The sequence below is a fragment of the Microchirus variegatus genome (genome assembly GCF_963457635.1).
Source record: "Microchirus variegatus genome assembly, chromosome: 18".
Taxonomy (NCBI): domain Eukaryota; kingdom Metazoa; phylum Chordata; class Actinopteri; order Pleuronectiformes; family Soleidae; genus Microchirus; species Microchirus variegatus.
Window position 1 is genome coordinate 14,860,424 of NC_139819.1, and position 20,460 is coordinate 14,880,883.

At 40.9% G+C, this 20,460-nt stretch overlaps 1 protein-coding gene across 1 annotated transcript in view; it reads left to right on the forward strand.

The window, feature by feature from the left end:
- Positions 1-967: 967 nt before the first annotated feature.
- Positions 968-20,460, forward strand: part of LOC310939646 (protein yippee-like 1) — a 28,164-nt gene continuing 8,671 nt past the window's right edge. The window contains exons 1-2 of the mRNA XM_083904454.1: positions 968-1,081; positions 7,668-7,952. Of these exons, the coding sequence (XP_083760580.1) occupies positions 7,836-7,952 (117 nt within the window). The 5' untranslated portion in view covers positions 968-1,081; positions 7,668-7,835. The remainder of the gene's footprint in view (positions 1,082-7,667; positions 7,953-20,460) is intronic.

Sequence of the window (20,460 nt, forward strand, 5' to 3'; positions counted from 1 at the left end):
AACTGTGGTGACCTTCAGTGGTATTTTCCATTTGTACAGTTAGCTTTTTAAGCTTAAACAAACATAATTATGATTCAGTTTATCCTAAATGTTGCACTGTCTGGACCTTTAAGAAACAAAGACATCTTTATGGCAACAACAACTCCACCCTAAGCTTCAAACCACATCTGAAGGCTTTGGAAATGATTAGTTTGCGACTTTTTTTTTTTTACAGCCGCACCGTTTGACTTCTAATTAATATACAGTTAAGACTATTCATTATCACAAGTTAATGTCTGCCTGTGTTTAATGTTTGGATAAATATCAAAACTCCATGTTAAAGTGAACTTGTCCAGACATGTTCCATGTGTTTCTCTCTCTCTCTCTTTCTTTACCTTCCGAAATGCTGAATGCCCTATGTACTGCTGCACCTGAACGCAGCATCTGTGGATTAAATAAAAACCCTTTTTTTTCTATTTTTTCCACTTTATGTAATAGTTTTACTTCGAGACAAACTTCCACGGCTCATCCATAAGGGAAGATGGAGGTAGGAGAACACAGCAGACAGTGTGATGTGGGGCAGATCTAGTGTCGTGGCTCTTTAGTGTGCATCATTTATCTCCACAGCTCATTAGGATTTCAGTATAAATAAGGCCGCAGCAGTCGGGACAGGCAGCCAGGCCCGTCCTGAAGCAACACACACAGCTGCTGCTGCTGACTGACTGACTGACTGACTGACTGCAGGCTCAGGCTCAGGCTGTCCCCGACATGCACACACTCTGAAGCCTCCTCCCGGCTGGGATCTCCTCTCTAACCGCACACACGCACGGAGCTAAAAAAAAACCCAGCAGATTTTACGCACGACTTTTTGGGTTATGATCCACGGAGGACACTGATGTTTTTAGGGGGATTATTAGTGGCTGGAGGCAGACGGGCTGCTGCTCCTGCTGCTGCTGCTGCTGGTGGTGGTGGTGCCTTCATGGGACGGTGGTGAAGGATTTTCTTTTGGATCGAGTGGAGTTGAAACTCCTTGCAGCAGCTGCGGCAGAGACAATCGGGCGAAGGAGCAGGAGGAGGAGGAAGCAGAAGGAGTGTTATTGTGGTGAGTGCTGCTGTTTGAGCCACACAGTGTGACCTGCAGGAGGACACGCGTCATGTGATTGTCCCCAACAACACGTCAGTGTGTATGATAATCCCTTTAATATTACTGTCACGACACAACCTCCCAAACACATGTATTATTTTCTCACTTTTGTGTTGTTTGTTTGATTTACAGACGACTTATTTCTATATTTTCTAACATATTATTGTCATACATTTTACAAGCGTATATAAATATCGGCTGCACTGATCTATAGAAACTTACATGCTTTATTAAAGTCGGTGTAAGGTTACAACATGTCCTGCTTTGATGTTGTGCAATCTGATCTTCGGTTGCTTTGGCGCTGCTGCTCTTTAACGGTTGTTGGCATCACATGCGTAATGTTGCATTACTGCCTTCGCCTGTTTTTTTTATTTATTTATTTTAAATCATCCATGACCTTACTCCAGTTTGATCTTTGAGTTGCAATCGAAATCAAACTGCTGTGTCTCGCTCTCAAATAGTGATTTTTGTTCCATCTGCATTTCTAGCACCATCACCATCATCATGTTTGTCGTCATTAACCTTGCAGGGCTGCAGTTCGTGGTCAGTTCTTTTTTTTTTTTTTTTTTTTTCTCTCCGGGAGGCACGAAAATACCACGTGAACACGCGACAAAAACACAGTGAGCGAATGGGTTTTATAACGCTCACGCGCACACAGCCCCTGCATCTGAGGGATGAAGCTGCAGTGTTTACATGTTTCCTCTTCCACCTCCTCCTCCTCCTCATCGCGCATGGTGAAACGACAACACACCTGAATGTATCTGGGTGTTGCAGACTTACGTGAGCTCTTGTGCGTTGTAAATTTTTTTTTTTTTTTATAAATAAATATAAAAATAAATGGATGTAATACATGAATGCAGTCCATGAATAGTTGCTGTGTTCTTCAGACAGGCGCGCGCCCTCAACCTCGGGACAACAAGGGTAAGAAGACAGGTTTTTGGGTTATTTGGTGTGGGATATGCATCACATATATATATATATATATATATATATATATATATATATATATATATATATATATATATATATAGACGAGGAGGTGTTGTTGTTGGGGATAATCAGGTTACTATTATGTTTTTTCAGTCTGTGCTATAGATACGTATATAATATCAGTTTGGTCTCCCTGTGCCCAAACAAGCACTCGAGGAATCTATTGATCTGCCTCTAAATTTAGGCGAAGGCTCGTTGTGGCGCAAAACCTCTAAGAGTGTAACTGTTTTCAGGCTTTGTCCCCCAGAAAACAACAACAACAACAACAACATGAATATCCATGAAATGTGCCTATGATCCTCACTTGTGACCTTGCTGGTGTTTTCTCTCCCATTTGTTTGTCAGGATAATTAAAAGACAAAAAAACACATGCTTAACCGTCAGTTCCCTTTAATCGACCCATATAGACTATTTAACCAAGTAAACATGTGCAAAGCAACTGGTAAATTGAGTGAAAATTGTGCTAAAAATGTGCATAAATCAATTGTGACGTCAGATCATACAATGAGTTTCAGGTGGAAAAGCACAAAGAAGCAAAAGCAAGTTTTTTTTTCACAATCATAGAAGGAAGAAGAATGACATTCATATTCTCATCTTGTATTTATTTACACATCCGGGTGTCCGCGTGCTCCCTCCTTCCCTGGGTGGTGCGTTCACGTTGCATGGGAAATTCACATCAGCGCACAGCACTGCAATAACAATACTCTGCTTTGTCAGAAGGACACGTGGAGTTCATGTTTGACAACAGACTAACACTACAAGTAACAAAGAGGCACATTAAATCATCCAGGATACTGACCTCAGTGTGTGGTTTTAAGTTGCTTAAGTCAGCAATCTGAGACTTGACGTGAATCACATTGGATGGAAAAACTGAAAGGAGCTTTAGAGGAAACATTGGGGTGTATTGCAAAAAAAAAGTATGCAGTTTAGAACAGTTCACTTGCGTTAATCAAGTGAGTTATATGTATGTATTTATATGTGAACTATTTATCGTCCCCTATCAAAACCAACAATTTTATATTGAAATTACATGAAATATCCTCGTAAATATTATAAATATATATATATTTTTTTCACTTTTTTTCACTTGACCAGTTCCCGGCTGAGCAAACTCGACACTCGGTGGCCCTCGGGGGCAAGACCTGTGGTTTAGAGAGTGGCGAAAAATGCATGTGACATTTGAAAAAAAACCGTCACATTCTTAAAGAACTACATTGAAGCCATCTTTCCATCAGTTTCCATATTTCCCACGGGAGCCTGAAGGGAGCGCGGCCGCTCATTGGCTGCTCCTGGCTGTCATTCACACGTTAATCTCCCTCCCACGTGGTGACGTTTCCGTAGCAAAGTAACCAGGCCAGTCCATCACGCACACAAAAGACACAACAAAAGCCCGTGTCGGGAAAAATGAGATCCGTCAGCACCTAAAGGACACAACAATAAGTTCCCACCTGGCAGCACCACTCATGGAGCAGAGCCTGGGACGACGACAATCATTTATTTTACTTTAAAAAAAAAAACAAAACAAAAACAACATCCATGTCTGTCTTCAGCAAGCAGTTTTTCCACCAAGCTGCGTTTTTTTGCTCAGATCTGATCCAGGTGGTGAGTACAGCAGGGCAATGTTTAGCTGTAAGAATAAAAAAAACTAAATAATAAAAGAATTCATAAAGCAGCAGATGTGTTGTGTGTGTGTGTGTGTGTGGTGTCGTGCGTCGGGGGGGAAACTGTGAAAGCAGCTCAGCGACACTGTTGCTCTGGAGCTGGCGTCGTGTGCTCTTTGTTGTGGGTAAACACGTTTAGGAGAAGATGTGGAGGAAATAGAGGAATGAGAGAAGTTGCGAACGCCTGTAATGTTCACATTAACTCGCGTGTTGTGTTGTGAAAGTGTAGTTTTTGGGGGTCAGATTGAGCGAGTCTTTTGTCTGGACACTGTTCTTCCTGTTGTTAGTTCACAGTGTGCTGCTGCTGCTGCTGCTGCTCTTTGTTTTCACTGAGCTCATTCTGATCATCAGCTGTTCCTGCTGTTTTACCTGTCCATCCAGCACTCACGTGCACACATGTCGTTTTTCCTCTTTTTTTATGTGTCTTTTTTAAAAAAGAAAAGAAAAGAAAGGGACAGTATTATAACGTGAATGTGACCAGTCACAGATGAGGAGGAAGGCTGTGGAACAAAGGATACAGAGTGCTGTGGTGACAGGTCACTGTTTCTGTTGCACTCTGGATTCAACATGTTCAAGTACTTTATCAGTGTTGTGATTTTTTATTTTATTTATTAAAAGTTTGAAATGATAAATAAACATCCGTAAGAGTAAACACAACAAATACCATGTGCCATGGTACAAAGAAGCAGAAAAAAAACCTTTCCCAGAGTTTGGCTGTTTATTTATTTCTGTTTCTTTGATATTTTGGCATTTGCAAAGACAAAAGTAAGGTCTCTCTCTCACTCTTGTGTGTGTACTTTGTTACCTTTTAAGGCCATTTTCTGGTGTAAACACTGCCCTTGTTAGGACCAGTAGTCTTCAAGGAGACCAAAACCTGGTCCTAATGAGGCAGAACCCCATTCTTGAGTCCTTGAAACCTAAATGGTAATGTGCAGCACACAGCTGATTTAATCGAGGATTGTGATGATGCAGTGCGACACACTGAAGAAGCTCTGTCTTTGTGTGTGTGTGTGTGTGTGATTACCTTTCCACATGCACGTGCTGGCGGGGTTAAACTGGGCTAATTCAGAAAGGGGATTGAGTCCTTTTCGCGCAGGGATTACGCCTCAGGCACCTGTGCAGATTATACAGTGTGTATGTAAATACGGCTCGTCTGGTTGCAAGTTTTCACCTTGTCTGCCAGGTATGCGTGTGTGTGTTTGTGTTTGCAGAGAGCAGACACACTTTTACATCGCGTCACGGCTGCTTCCTGTTGAGTTGCGGAAGTGTCTTTGTTTTCGTGTCTGGCCTGTGTGTCAGCGCTGCTTTTCCTGTTGCGGCACATTGAGCTCAACAGGAAACTTCTAGAGCTGTTGAAGCTAATTGTCATTGTGCTTTTTCTGTTGTTGTTCTTTGTAATGGTGAGCTGTGTTGTTGGTGACAGTTACTGCAGAGCATGTGTGCTACTGTGCACAATATAGGTGAAGCACAAGAAGCATTTAGTCAGAATTTCAACAGATCACGACACATGGGATTAAAATCAAACATTGTCACCCAAGACACTTGTTGTAAACAAGCAATGTTTTCAAATTATGTATTTGGTGATATCTTTATAAAAAGGAGGGCTGGTGTGCATTTTAAGCCTTTTTTAATAGTGTAAACAGAGAGTTTTGACACTACTGTACGGTGGCCCTGAGGTGCAAAACGCAAATCAAAAAACACAATGCAAATTACAAAACACAACTGAAAAAACACAAAACCAAAAACGCAAATCGAAAAACACAAAAGCGCGTCTCACCCGTGGGATTGCACCTAAATGAAACAAATTAATAGGCTTCCACTCTAGCAGTTTCCCGCTGTAATATTATCGTGATTGCAAAGGACTACATTTAAATTGACCCAAACAGCAATGTTCTCCCACGCCGTCTCCCTCTCTTGTGCTGCTGCAGCGGTGTTACACTTCCTTCGAAAAACATTCTCAAACATGAATATTTCCAACTCCAGTGGGGTGAAGAACATTACCCTCCGCTTCCCCGTTGCCATGGTGACTCGTCGAATCGGGGCTCCATTGATGCTGTCTTTTTATACTTGTGGTGCACGCGCTAGATCGACTCAGAGTTCAGGGTTAGACTCAGAATTTGTTGGACATGCTTTGTGAAACGGACCCTAGGTCGTGGAATCTTTAATTGTCCACTGTGTAAGAATTAGTGCCATCTAGTGGCGAGACTGCAGAGGAACTACTGTGCCTTCACACAGAAAAGATGCAAACACTCTTTCACAACTTTCCCCACTTTACCAACCTTTACCACACTTTCTGCCATTTCCCCTTCAGCCAGCCTAGTAAGTCTTCAAAATGCAAAACACAGAAATCACAGACGAGACGATCCAGTCAAGACACAGGACCACACAGTTGTCTTTCAATCAAGTGATTTTAGGGAGGAGATTTCCGAAACTTGCGACATTTAACGTGACTTCCGAATGTAAACAGACGTGGAGGCGGTCTATTAATAGCTGTTGGTTGTGTTTTCTGCAAAAGTTTGCACGTAAATGCAGTAACAGCTGGAAGAATGCTCACCTGACCCTACAAGGATATGGAAAGACATGTCTATCAACTTATTTTTGACTTTTAAATATTTTAGAGACATGTAACTGCATAGATCATGAGCGTGCCGATTTACCCAATTTACTTTGAATAATTCTGAATAATTATCTAGCTAATTTTACTATTCTTTCCTGATTCTGAAGCTGGACATCCTTGTTTTCGAAATACAATATATATAATAATATAAACTTAAAAGGAAATTCAGTATGATCAAAGACTCGCAACTTCTGCTGTTTCCATCATTACGCAGCTCCAACTGTGTTTTCTGGACGCAGGCTGGACGAGTTACACTACATTAACGACATATGATAATAACCAATGTTCTGTAGAGACACGCACATCAGAGGACTCCACTGCTGGAGTGGGGGTGAGAAAACTAGGGAATACACCACAGGGTCTTGAGACCTCAGACAGACACAGTTGTCACAGAGGTTCCGCAGTTAAGAACAATTTTTCTTCAACTAGGGGACATTTTTTCGAGTGAAAATGAGAATAATGATGTAAAAATAGTTGTCGATATAACTTATTATTTATTTTGATAAATGCAATGATGCATACAAACTCATCATACTGACGAGTAAAGGACTATACTACTACTACTACCACGTACTCATACTTATCTTTTTTAAAACATTGACCTACTGTTTTATAGTATTTTTTTCTGAAAAATACTATAAAATGAATAAAATGTAAAATGCGTTTGATGGTTTGGCAGATAATAAGAGTTTTTTGTTTTGTTTAGATGGTTTTGCTGCATACGCAGTCATTGCCGATGTTTTTCATGATGATGCTTAATTGTTATTGAGGAATTATCGATCAATATCCCAGAGCACAATTTAATTTAAGCGCTAAATGTTCCTGTGGCATAAACAAAGTCAGTATGATTGATTACAGAACTTAAAAGATTGTCCTGTGTGGGATGTTGTGAATAATTATGATGTTCTTAACTGGTAAACAAACAAACTAACAAAAGCACCTAATCTTTATCTCAAAGCTGCAGTATTTTCATCCTCCATCTATGGCACATTAGAACAGAACAAACAAGGACTTGATTCTGTCGTTGACGATGAATAAGAAAAGTGCTTTGAAACATGTATTTCATAATGTTAACTTACATCACTGTGTGTCTGTGTTCGCAGTTGACAACATGGCACAGTAATCACATAATAGATGATTATAATCAAATGATTGCTCCGGCAAATGAGCGGTGTTTATATTGGAAATGCAATCAGGATCATGAGCTCTAAAAATAAGACGTATGAAACCTGTCTCTCACCACAATTCTTTTGACCTCCCCCCCCCTCCCCCGCAGGTTTGATTTTCTCCTGTGGTGTCTGTGTGGAGCGTGCCACACACCCACTCCACAACAACGACGGCTTTTGCTTGCATCTTCCAGTGTTTCTTCTGCCAGCAAGTCCAGCAGAGCTGCAACTCTTCCAGTGCCAGCCCTGACACCAGCGAAGAGCCCTGCCCAACTGACATGGTGAAGATGACCAAGTCCAAGACCTTCCAGGCTTACCTGCCATCCTGCCACCGCACCTACAGCTGCATCCACTGCCGGGCACACCTGGCCAATCACGACGAGCTCATCTCAAAGGTACAGCGGCACCACATGCGCTCAAAACTCACCCTGTCATTTCGCTCAAGACATCCAGCAACATTTCACACGACACTCGGCTGCTGCGTGCAGTTTTAACTGAACTAAACCATTCATCTACTTTCACTGTATGCCCGAGTTATAGTGGCTAGTTTGTGTAGCAGTAAAGTAAATGTGGGTCACTGTGTCATAGTGAGCTCTTTTTAGTCGTTATGTCTGTTTCAAAACATGTAGCAGTAGACCACACGTTGAATTCAGGATTGACTTGATGTACTTGTCACAGATCTCTTACACACACACACACACACACACACACACACACACCTTTTCTCATGCTCAAGTTTCACCTCGGCTTCCTTTGATGTTAAATGTGGTTGTGGTTGTTGCAGCATACTGTCAGCTGGAGCAGCCAATCACTGCGACTTTGTGGTTGAGCAACGTTAAGTGAGGCAAGTGGGTCTGGTTATAGGAGCCAGAGTAGAGTTGAATATTTACTCTTCAATAGATGGATAGATAGAACCTAATTACATGATCAAAATATGAACTGCTTTACTTTGTTTCCAACATGTATGGATTAAATGTTTTTTCTGAATATGCCCCAAATAACAAACATAGTAAGAGTAACAAAGGGATGGGAATCGGTATCGTTCCAATATTGGTCAAAATCACTGGATCGGATATCGGACAGATACAAATGTTTAATCCGATGCGTTCCAAAAATCATATATGACACACTGGAAATAATTTAAATAAAAATCAGCAAAAAACATTTTAGCTGAGTCATGTTTGGGCTGTTTATGACAACAATACATATTGTTACATAGTAACAATACCCGGGTTTGTGATATCGCTACCGGTATCGGCCACAAAAAAAGTGGTATCATCCCATCTCTAATATAACATTAAAAAAAATAGTTTGTCCCATGTGGGAAAACATTGCAATTTGCTTAATTTCAAATTGCTGTTGTCATTTATAAACGAAGAGTTGCCTTAGCCTTGGGGCGCTTTCACACCAACAGCAGCTGGTGCGCACCAAACGATCCATTCGAACAAAACACTCTAGTTCGTTTCGTTTTCGTTAGTGTGAAAGCATCAATCGCACTCGGGTCCGCACCAAATCAAGCGGACCGAGACCGCCAAAAAGAGGTGGTCTCGGTCCGCTTGACTCCGCACCAAATGTCAGACTCCCTCTGGTGAGAAGGCAAACTCGGGTCCAAGCCATATTCTGCAGTAAATGCCATGGACATAGCCTACCATGTAGGTCTTTGGAGCAATCTTCGTCTCATAGTTAGCGCGACCACATTCATGAAAATAGCACTCTGCCTGAAATGACGCGATATACGTCTTCGCCGACTCCATTGCATCAGCTGATTGTTCTCCAGACGCAGCCGCGACTCATTCTCAAATTGGATATTTTGCCAAAAATGGCCAATACAGAGAATGTAATAAACGAAGATCAGAGCAAGTAGCAATGTGCGAACGTGTTGCTCCATAGTGAGTCAAAATTGACGATTTTCTACCGGAAGATATATACACATTGATGAAACGTCAATCGGGCCAATTTTGGTTCGTTTGCTGGTGTGAAAGCGGACCACACTGGAGTCATATGTTACATAATAACAATTGTATTGCATGGTGCGGATCAAATAATCGAACTAGTGGTGTGAAAGCGCCCTTAGTCATATACAATGCATGAGACTGTAAACATGGTAATCATGGTAACAGTTGCATACAATAACTACATCAGGCTCAAAAAAAAAATACAAATACCTGTCAGGTTTGTGTCCTAACTGAAAAATGTGACCTGATCTCTTTTGCCATAGTGGCCGATAATTTAGCACCTTATCTATACTAGTTATTTGTTTTGATGACTTTATATTTTTATACGTCGATTGTTCATGAAATGTTATTGGAAAAACATTTATCAAGTCAGCTCCACAGGAGGGGACATTCGTCTATGGCGTGACAAAGGAGCAGCGTTTATGCTTCAGTTTGTCAGGTTAGAGCAAAGTCGAGATATTTCATGGGAATTTATGCGTTTTTTCATTAAGCGAGTGAGACACAGATTAATATGCAGACTCGTCTGGTTATCAAAATGGCTCTCCTTGTCTCAACTTTTGACTCGCGCTGTGGGTCATGGTGATATAATTTGATGGTGTCCTTGTTGTATTTATAAACCAATAAATCGGCGCAGCTAAACTGTGAATTCTCACTCTGTTGGGACTCAACGTTGATTGAGTGTTGTCCTCTGTTATTAGTTGTGGCAAATGGCACTTGAGTGTGACTGCAGCGAGTGTCCTTTTATTTTTATGCTCACCTGCATCTATTGCATCTGTAAAGTTCATGTCTAGACTGATGCAGGAGCAGAAATACAGTTAGGCCTGTAAAAAAATCTGTGTTCCATTTCTGACAGATAAAATCTCCGAGTGTGGTATGACGTCTTGCTGATCTTTTTCACTGAAGTGTCTCTGCACTTGCACAAAAGAGCTGGTCCTTCTTACAAAAAATGTCCCTGCCTTTGTTTTGTCTCTCTGAGCATCTCTGGTGACCTCACACTAACTTTAAAATATGAGATTGAAAATCATTACAATCTGGCTTACGGTTTGCCTCACTGCCCACATGTTTTCTGTGACTACACAAAAATGTTTTTGTTTTATTTGGTGATCTTTTTAGGGTGAGTAATGTTTTAAGGGTGGATATTTACCAAGGATAAATGCCTGTTGCAGATACACTTTTTCCCCCCTGGACTTAACTTTTAGCAAAATTCTAATCATCATCTGCACCAATTGTTCAGCCCCCCAAAACATAACATGAATATTATTAACTTCCTGTTCCTCTGGTTTCATAAAAATGAGATCAAATATGTCAGTCAGTTGATGCAGTGTTTGTTTGACAGTGTTTCCAGAAACATTCATCTGTCAGACTGTGACCCGACGTGACTCCAGAGGACAGTGTATTATAAGATTCGTGGCAGCTTCTTCTCAAAGTAAAGCCCAATTTATTCTTCTGCGTAAAGTGCTCTCGGTAGGTTACGCAGAGCCTGTCGAAGAGCCTCTGCGTCGTCTCCGACTGCACAAAATATTTTTTAAGTGTCCGTCACTCCGTCAAGGGACAACGGAGACGGCAAGAGCTGCGATTGGTCCTCAGGACAGGCCGAGATAACGCTGCTCTGTGCCGGCTTACTGTGCGCACCCAGCGTCCACAGAGGCGGAGCTGATCCCCGCCAAGAACGTCGCTGCCAAACTATAAATACGTCATATCTTAACACACACGGCCCATGTTTAGACTCTAAATGGCCAATTTCTCGCCTCAAATTATCTTAAAACTGCGTTCCGTGACACAGAAAAGTGAGAAACGGCCGCTGTTTCAACAACAACAGTCTTTCTCTCTCTTTCTTTCTCGGACGCCATTGCTCACTGTAGCCTGAAGCAGAACAACCTTGCGCAGCGACCCCTACTGATCGGGCGGGAAATTGCAGCGCGTGTCCGTCACCACGACGCAGAAGTATAAAGGCTCGAGGCGTCTCCGTGGTGACGCAGAGGGATAACGCATTACGCAGTCGGAGAAGTATAATGTGGCCTTAATAATTCAGGGAAAATGTCTTGAAAGATGAACAGATTAGGAGAAGACTTTTCAAAGGCTCCATGTCGGATCTTTGAGAAAGTATCAGGGTCAAAAACTAGCAGTTTGAAAAAATGCAACCCATACGTTACATCCTTCTCTCTTCTGTCTGTACTGTCTGAAAACGTCTAGTAGCTGTGTGGAGGAGAGAGCGACTGTTTATTGAAGCTGAATTTATCATGTCTGGATCACCTGAAAGAAAACACTTAATACCCTAAACCAGTGTGCGAAATACCCATTAATAATCGGGGGGTCCCATCTCCCATTTGTTACGCAATACTGTTTCACCACCCCAGGTGCCACCCTGCAGTATTGGCTATCTTACCTGTCAGATGTGGGCTTGTGTGGGCCTTTTCCACAGCGCCATTTGGAAAGCAATCATTAAACCATTAAAAATACACAATTAGAAATAAAATAATTGACATTTTGTCTGGTTAAAAAGGATAAGAATGCACAGTGTATTATGTATGTAGATCATATATGTAAAACTGAAATTACAAAAATCTTTAGGAAAAAAACATGCTTTCCAATTACACTCTAACATGTTTAGACCACCCTCAAATTTTGCATTTGAGGCTTTCAAGGGTCTTGAGTGTTAATCAGGGGGGTCTAACCCCCCCAGACCCCCCTGTATTTCGCACAGTGCCCTAAACCCTGTGGTATACTTCTGAGCACATGCCACGCACACCACTGTGTGCTTCGGATTTTGTGCAAGACCGCAGTGTTGACGTTCAGCTGCTGTAATGCGGCCAGTGGAAATCCGGGGTCTTTACCCTTCCAAACCATACCGTACTGTATCAAACTGAACAGTACCTGAACTGGTCAGGTTGGTTATCTAAGGGAACGTTGCAAAATGATTGCCTGTGTTTCTAACAGTATTGCAGTCTTTTCAAATGTAAAAACTTAAATCTTGAAAAACCCTAAATCATTGATGATAAGGTTGTGGCTGCCAGCTCATAAATCATTTCACATCCCGTACTCAATTTTGGTCAATTCTAGCAGGGATAAAAAAAACAAACAACATTTTTTTTTTACAGTCGCATTATACAGTTGGATGCTAAAGATTGTGTTGAAAATGAAATTGTCATGCCAGGTCTGGACACTAATCTGTCAACATAAACCTGAGTGAAGCGCAAACAACTCTCTCAAACCTTCTTCTATGAATAAATAACAGTTTGTTTAATATTGAAATTCACACTTAAAAGCATGAAAAGCTGCCGAGGAGCTGCTGTAATACCAACTGTAAATTCAACAGATGTGATCGGAAAGTTTTTACAATATCAGGAAATCAAAGCTGCAGCGACTACAGCTGTGACCTTTGAGGTGTTATAATAAGATGGTGACAGTGTGCTTCTCCCTGTGTGTTGCACTCTCACAGCACACTAACTTGATTATTCAAATGAAAGATTATCATTTCTCACACTTTCATGTTCACACTTTTTTCCTCGGTAAACAACTGTCACCAGACTATTGTTGTTCCTTTCAACAGGATCAGAGGCCTCAAGGTGGTAAATTTGGATTGGTGAAGTCTGCACAAGGATTTCACGGGGCTTTGTTTGTTTAAGTCGTAAATCACGTTGGTACACCTTCAGTCAAAGACAGCAGTGCTCCTCATTCGTCTGTACCTCACTTAATCTGCAGTGAGCCGTGTCACAGATGTGGATTCATGGGCACTTCGGAACAACTGAGACGAGGCGGAGTTAATAGTTTGATGATGACATTTTTGGATGCGTCAAGGTTTTCTGTGTAAGGGAAGTATCTTATCTGTCTCACCAAAATGAATATTCTATGGGTTTTATTGAAAAAAAAGAGATTGTTTTGTTGTTTCCGTTCATGTTGGGCTGGACAACATGGCCTAAAAACACTGTCACTATAAAAAAAACTGTTCTAATTAGATTATATCTACAATTATTTACAAAAATATCAGATTGATTTTTGCTCCAGAATGAAACTTAATAAAACCAGTTAGTTGTGGCTTCAAATTCCAAACCTCTTCTTCCCTGACCCTCTTTTTGGAGTCCCTGCTCGAAAATGACATGCCCAAACTAAGTAGATTAAATCTCTGCAGTTACAAGCTCTATGTGGATTATCTTGGTATCAAAATAAAGATAACACTTGTGAGATTCCACCAGAGGTGGAAGTTTCACTGTAGATGCCACTGTGTCAGAGTAAATGTACATGAAACACAGCATAAATTAAGGATTTTTATCTCTCGCCTAAAAAATATTGCATTTTAAGGCAAATATCATCTTTAAAAGATGCAGTAAGAGCTTAAAAATGCACGGAGGTCATGTAACAACATGTGGACATGAGCTGTGCAAAGTCTGATGCTGCTGAAGTGCACAATGATTTGATGTAGCTTTGCAAGGCAAGCTCCATTTCAATAGCTACTGTTATAGATGTGAAATAAGATGGAGCATTACTACATTAGAACCATGGGTGATGATGTAAAGATATGAATTTGTTTATTTGTGTATATAAGCATTTAAAAATTTAAAAAATGGGCATAAAACATTCTAAAATTAATTGATGAGTTTGCAGCTTGTGATTTTCCAATTGTATTTTTTTTTTTCAAATTTTGAATTGAAACAGATACATTTTTACATGTTACATGCTTGCACTAAGCATTAATATTGAGCCACTTTTATATTGTTATTGAGGAGAATTTTTATTAAGATATATTTTTTATTATTATTATTATTATTATAATACATTCATGTTCATTTTCCAGCATTCTTCTTCTCCCCCATGTTTTTGGCACTTCTGTGTGTTTCTTGACACACAAGCGCCGACCGTTCATTCTTGTGTATAAACAGAATCGCTCATAAATCATTTATATGTGGTGATATATTAGCGATCTTAAAAAAAATTATTTATTTTAATGAACTCATTTGTCATGGTAGAGTTTCTTAAATGACTGGAAGAGAAGCCAAGTCAGAGCAGTGTAGCTTTGGTTCCTACCTTGAGCCCAGAGCTCTATCTCTGCAGGTCAGCGCAACCATTTTCACTTCATTGTGACTCCACGTGGCCTTGATTGACCACAGGAGTGTGTAGTGCAGGAGGAACGTTGGCTGTAGCATGGTAGAGTCGGCTGAACCTCCACAGTTTAGTCCGAGCCAAGCCGAACAGAGGTCAGTTGTTGAAGTGTGTCGGCTTGTAAATGAGGTTTTTCTGCAAGGGTTTAGAGGCAGCTGGGGGCTTAGGGCTGAAGTTTCTGGAAACATAACACTGCACAGTGCTGTTGAGTGACCCCTGTGCTGTCTGATTAACCCATAAACTGTATGTTCTTCCTGGTTTTGCATAGAAATGCCTTCAGAATAAAATGAACATTGGATTTGTGGTAATGTAAATGTAAGCTATTGATTGTATTTGACATGACATGCACTGACTGTTGGCCTCTGAAATTAGTGGGTATACATGTGTTTTTTCGAAAACCTACGTGAACCTGCTAAAAAAAGGTGATAAACATCTTTCCCTTTGCCTGTGGTTGTTCTGTCATGATGTGGTTGTTCTGTCATGATGTGGTTGTTCTGTCATGATGGTCACTTCTTTGTATGTTGTATTGTGGCCCCTCTAATCAATGTATCAACTGATCTGATTGATTAAGGTTGGTAGCATTGCGTCAGAACGGAGGCCAGAAACTCCATTGTGGCCAAAAATTTAGAAGACAAAGAAAATAATAACTCGTCCCACTGGTCCCACTGGTCAAAAACCTGTTAAACCTGGTATAAACAGGTTTTTATTTTATCATTGACAAAATGGTTATACTGTATGTGACAAAGAAGACGAGAGCGACAAATCTTTATGAGCTCCTGAGGTTGGTGTGGGAGAGGCTAAAAACGTTTAAAGGATGTTTGTGTGTTTGTTTTTATTCGAGTCACGCCACATTGTTTGTAGAGAAGTTTCAGAGGTGATGCCGGGGTAGAAATGCTGCAAAACTAGTAGAGAACCAGTGCGCAGTAGCCATGTTATGCACAGCTGACCTCTTTATTGTTGAAAAATGTCATTTTTACTTCAACAGGTAGAATACCACAGGCCATGTTGTCACTTTCTTGGGTTACTTTAGTGAGAGTGAAAAGTCAAAACTTCTCATGTGACTTTGGATATTGTTTTTAAAAGTCTTTAAATGGTAACGTTACTAGTTGCATCTTCTCAAACGTAAACATTTGCTGCTTGTAATCACTTTCTGTAATAGAAAGCACATTCATTAGTAGAGGTCATGCTGAACTTTAGAGGTCATGGAAGCTGTTGGCCAATAAATGATGTGTTTTTTGTTGTGTTTTTTTTTGGGATTAGGGTTATTGTTGGAGCAAGTCAGCTTGTGCTGCTCTTAAATGGCTGCAGCACCTGTTCGGTCACTGGTGGAGTCATTGTTTCTGTCTGAACTGCTCTGAATATAGTGGCATGTCATCCTCTCTCCACAACAGCACTCGGTATAACCACAGGATTTTTGATATGTTTGCCTGATAAACATTTTTTAATGGCTCATAAATATTTATGGAACGAGCTTTGAGTTTGATGGATTATGACCATACTGTACACCGGTCTATTAATAAGCTCTTTATTCTCTGCCAAGCCTCATTGGCATTTGTGCGTCCATGGCAGCATCACCAGTCTCAGCATCAACCTTTCTAAGCCTATTAGGTTACTCAGGAAAAGATGACACCATAGTCTGGTGTTTTTCATGACGTGCAGCCAAAGGCCACTCTCAGCATCCATGTTTCATTTGCCATATGCATTTTTAGTGCAGCATTACTCCAGAGTGTTTTTCTTCTGTGCACAGAGTAGGAAGTAGAGGTTTCTGAGGGACTCCTCAATTCAAATTACTTCCCACAGTTGCAGACTGAGTGCGGGAAATCTCCTGAGCCAGGTTAAAAAAAAAACAAAAAAAAACATTTCCCTTCCAGAGTGTCTGCGTAGAGTCTTCGAGGCATGCCAGCCGGCGAGCGAGGATGCAGATGGAGCCTGAAAGAGAGAGGATTAACCTGAGCACATGAGCCAGAAGGAAGTGAGACAGGCACAGTTCCCTTCCCCCTCCATCGTCTCATCTCCTGACCTCAACCACTAAAGTAAACACGGAAAGCATCCGAAACAAAATCACGCCGAGAGAAGATGGTAACTGTAAACTTTCCTGACAGAAGGTCAGTGTTGGATGACGTTCAGGCTGTGCAGACCTGTAACTTTTCTGCCAGCAGTGTTGCACGTACTGCACTGCAGCTTACGTCATCGAGTCATCTTGATTCAATTCATTGTTTTTGTGTCAAGTCCATGATATAAAAATGAGTGTAGTCTTCTGGTTTGCTAGGCGTAAAAATATATTCAATAGCCTCCAGGGTCATTTTCCGAGACCAGGTCGGAACAATGGCCTTTCTGTATGGAGTTTGCATGTTCTCCCCGTGTGTGCGTGGGTTTTCTCCAGGTTCTCCAGTTTCCTCCCACAGTCCAAAAACATACAACATGGGAATTGGGTAAATTGGACACTCTAAATTGACCGTAGGTGTGAGAGTGAATGGTTGTTTGTATCTATATGTGTCCCTGTAATGGACTGGTGATCTGTCCAGGGTGTACCCCCCGCCTATTGCCCTATGTCAGCTGAGATTGGCACAGTGACCCTCCTGTAGAGGATTAAAGTGCTAGAAAATGGATGGATGGATGTGTCATTTTCCTGAGTAGTTAAACACGGTGTCAGTGTTGTAAATTATGTTCCCACATATCAGTGGACACCGTCTGGTTGCGGGTGACATCTGTGAAATTCCAGTTGCAAAACCTCAATGTGGCACTGACCGAGTTGTGAATTCTAATGTGTGACATCACAACCAGTTGCCACTTGGTCATAACACAGTGATAAATACCCTCATAGTTTACCAGTATTCATCTTGACGTCTGTAAGAGTCCCTTTGCTCCCCACCTACAGTCTGAAACCCCAACATATATAATTTACCGTCATGTAAAACACAGAAAAAAGCAAATTTTACTTTCTTACTTTGATTATATCACAGTTACATTTGTACAATCACCGTTATTAAACACTGAACTAGGGCTGAATTGTCAGCTGTATCGAGTGTTTTTAAGAATTTAGAACACATTTTCTGATTTTTAGCTTCTTAAATGTGAATATTTCCTGGTTTCTTTGCTCCATGCAACAAAGAAATCATTAAAAAAACGAATAGCTTTTGGTTTTTGGACAAAACAAGAGATTTGAGAAGATCATCCTTTCTAGGTTTGACGAAAACTGATCAACATTTTCTGAAATTTTATAGCCAAACGATTATTATATTAATCGAGAAAATACTTCACGGATTAATCGATTATGAAAATAAGCCCTACCCCAACATAATCACTAACTTCACTCAAGTCGATACCTTCAACCAAAACATGCTGCAAGTAAGAAACGCAGCCACAAAATCAGACCTGACAACTGTTGTTATTGTCACTCTGACCACGCTGCATCTTTTTAGCGTTGCTGTCAATTTCTATTTCTGTCAGCTATGGGTTACACCTTTACAGCATCGCCCTGAAATCCGATTGCAGTGCGAGCAGAAGTTGACAGCTGAGCGCGAAGGCTTGTATACGTGCAAACGTGGTCAGGGAGCGTGAAGATGAACACTGTGTTTAATTCAGCACGTTGGTTCTGTGTGGCATCGCCATGCTGATGGAAGCCAGTCTAATGGATTGATCACACTTCCCCCACTTTTCAAGGTCAACACAGCTTTGTGAAACTATTTAGCAGCAATGCAGCACAGTATTTTCAGTGTAGTGGCGTTACCCTTAAAAAATTTTATTACATGTTTAATGTTTTGTATCAGGTCCTCCTTCAATCCTCAAAGGATAAATGAAAGATGACAAATATTATGTCAGAGCTGTAAGAAAAGTCTGTTTCCTCCTGTTTTGTAATAACAACTATGATGTTGATGAAAATGCTGTTCGCAAGTTAAAAAGTCACAATAATCTGGTGTGGCATCACTGGAGCATTGTAGCTACTGACATGGCACCGTAAGAGGAAATATGTTAATGCTGTCTTACTGAAGAGGACTGGAACTTGCTCTTTCTCTTAAATTCATGGCACACGATTAAGGATGGCGACATAATCCCCTTTTATGTCTCAGATTCTGAAACCAGTATCACAGCGTAGCATCTACCAATACTGATATCAGTCCAATACAGCCTTTTTACCAAAGTAAACTTGCTGTTTTGCCCCCCCCCCCCTTTTTTTTTTAAATCTTAAAATAAGTCTGTGTCCATCTCTCACTCACAATCTGGTCACATGACACTGGTGGCCCACATCTGTTTACAGTCAAAATGGACCATTTCTGTGATGTTCAGTGTTTTTTTTAGATCGTATTTCTAATATCTCAGTGGCTTGCGCTCATGGCTCTTGATGTTCAATACATTAACAGTCTTATGATCAACAGCAGTACAAGCAGTATGGAGAATATACTGTAACATAAGTGTTTAAAAGTGGTTCTATAAGTCTCACAGCTCCCATAGAATGGAAGTTCCAATTAACGCTGTTTTTTAGTGTGTATCTGCGTCATTACCTCGTTTAAGAAGCCCTGAAGGTTCTAAACAAACAGTTCAGCCACTGCTGAGAACACTGTGTTTTATTGTAATCTCGGGTTCAGCGAGATCTCTGACAAAACCCGTTCTGGTTACGCAAACAGCGGTTCTCCTGAACAGCAGATCCTCCTGCTCCGGGCACTCGTTCGGGCAAATCCGGTTGCGTACATTGAACAGCAGAAGAAGAAGAAGAACGTCTGTTGTGGAGGTGTTTCACGAGCAACAGTGTCTTCTGACTCTGGGTCTGACTCCGGGTCAAAATCATAAAAGGGACTGCGGCGGGGAGTCGTGAAGAAGCTAGTTTTAAACATTGTTAAAACAATGTTTTCATAATGAGGAGCAGTGCATCCACCGTTCCAGAAGGGGAGCTGTGCTTCTGAGAGCTGGTGTGCTATTTACGTCGCTTCCAGTTATTGGCCAATCACAAGACAGTTGGGAAGGCTCTACGTTGGCTGGCCAATCAGAACGCAGTTCTGTCTTCTGGGTGTGAGATTTCAGCCTTAAACAGAGCAACTGGTCGGCTCGTTCACAGCAACTAGGAGGTTTTTGACCATAAAAACAAGTTAATGTATGTAAGTAGACCTCCATAACTCACACATTTGTGCGATAGGACCACTCTATGGGAGCTTTAAAATTTAATTTAAAGAATGTATGTATTAATGAGGATTTGAACCGTCACCTATAAACAGTCAACATCTGTTAAGACAGTTGATACTAGTCCATTGCAGCAGGTCTCTTAATAACTTCTCGTTAAAATGAATTTAATCCTGCTAATCTAAATGTATTGTGTTACACATTTCAAGGATATTTATGAATAAAAAATGAGATTTTGTTTAGAGAACTCTCAACATGGATTTGCACTTCAGCTGAAGGAGCAGATTTCTCTGTGTGAGGTGTTGTTCTCCTCGGTCCGTGTCATCAAGTGGGTTCTGGGATTTTGAGATTTGCTTTGTAGAATCCATTGCCTGGGAACAAGCAGGTTTTAAAACAAGTGCCATTGCAGCAGCTTAAGAAAACCATCTTGTTACTCATGTTTTTGCTCATGTTTTATAAAGCAGCAGAAAAAAGAAAAACCCACCTTCAGGAGTATTTCCAGCATTTATCTGATTCTCACTGCATTCTTACATTACATTTTGGACAAACCCTGCTGGGTGCTGTTTGATCATCGAATATGATTGGTCCTAAGTTGTGCTGTGTTTGCATTAAACAAAACAAAACACACAAAAAAAGTTTAAACTTCATTTGTTCAACTCAAATTAAGGACACTTTGCTGTTAAATGTTCCGAGTCAGCATCTCCCTGCTCCTGATGTGTTTAAAGTTATCTACAGT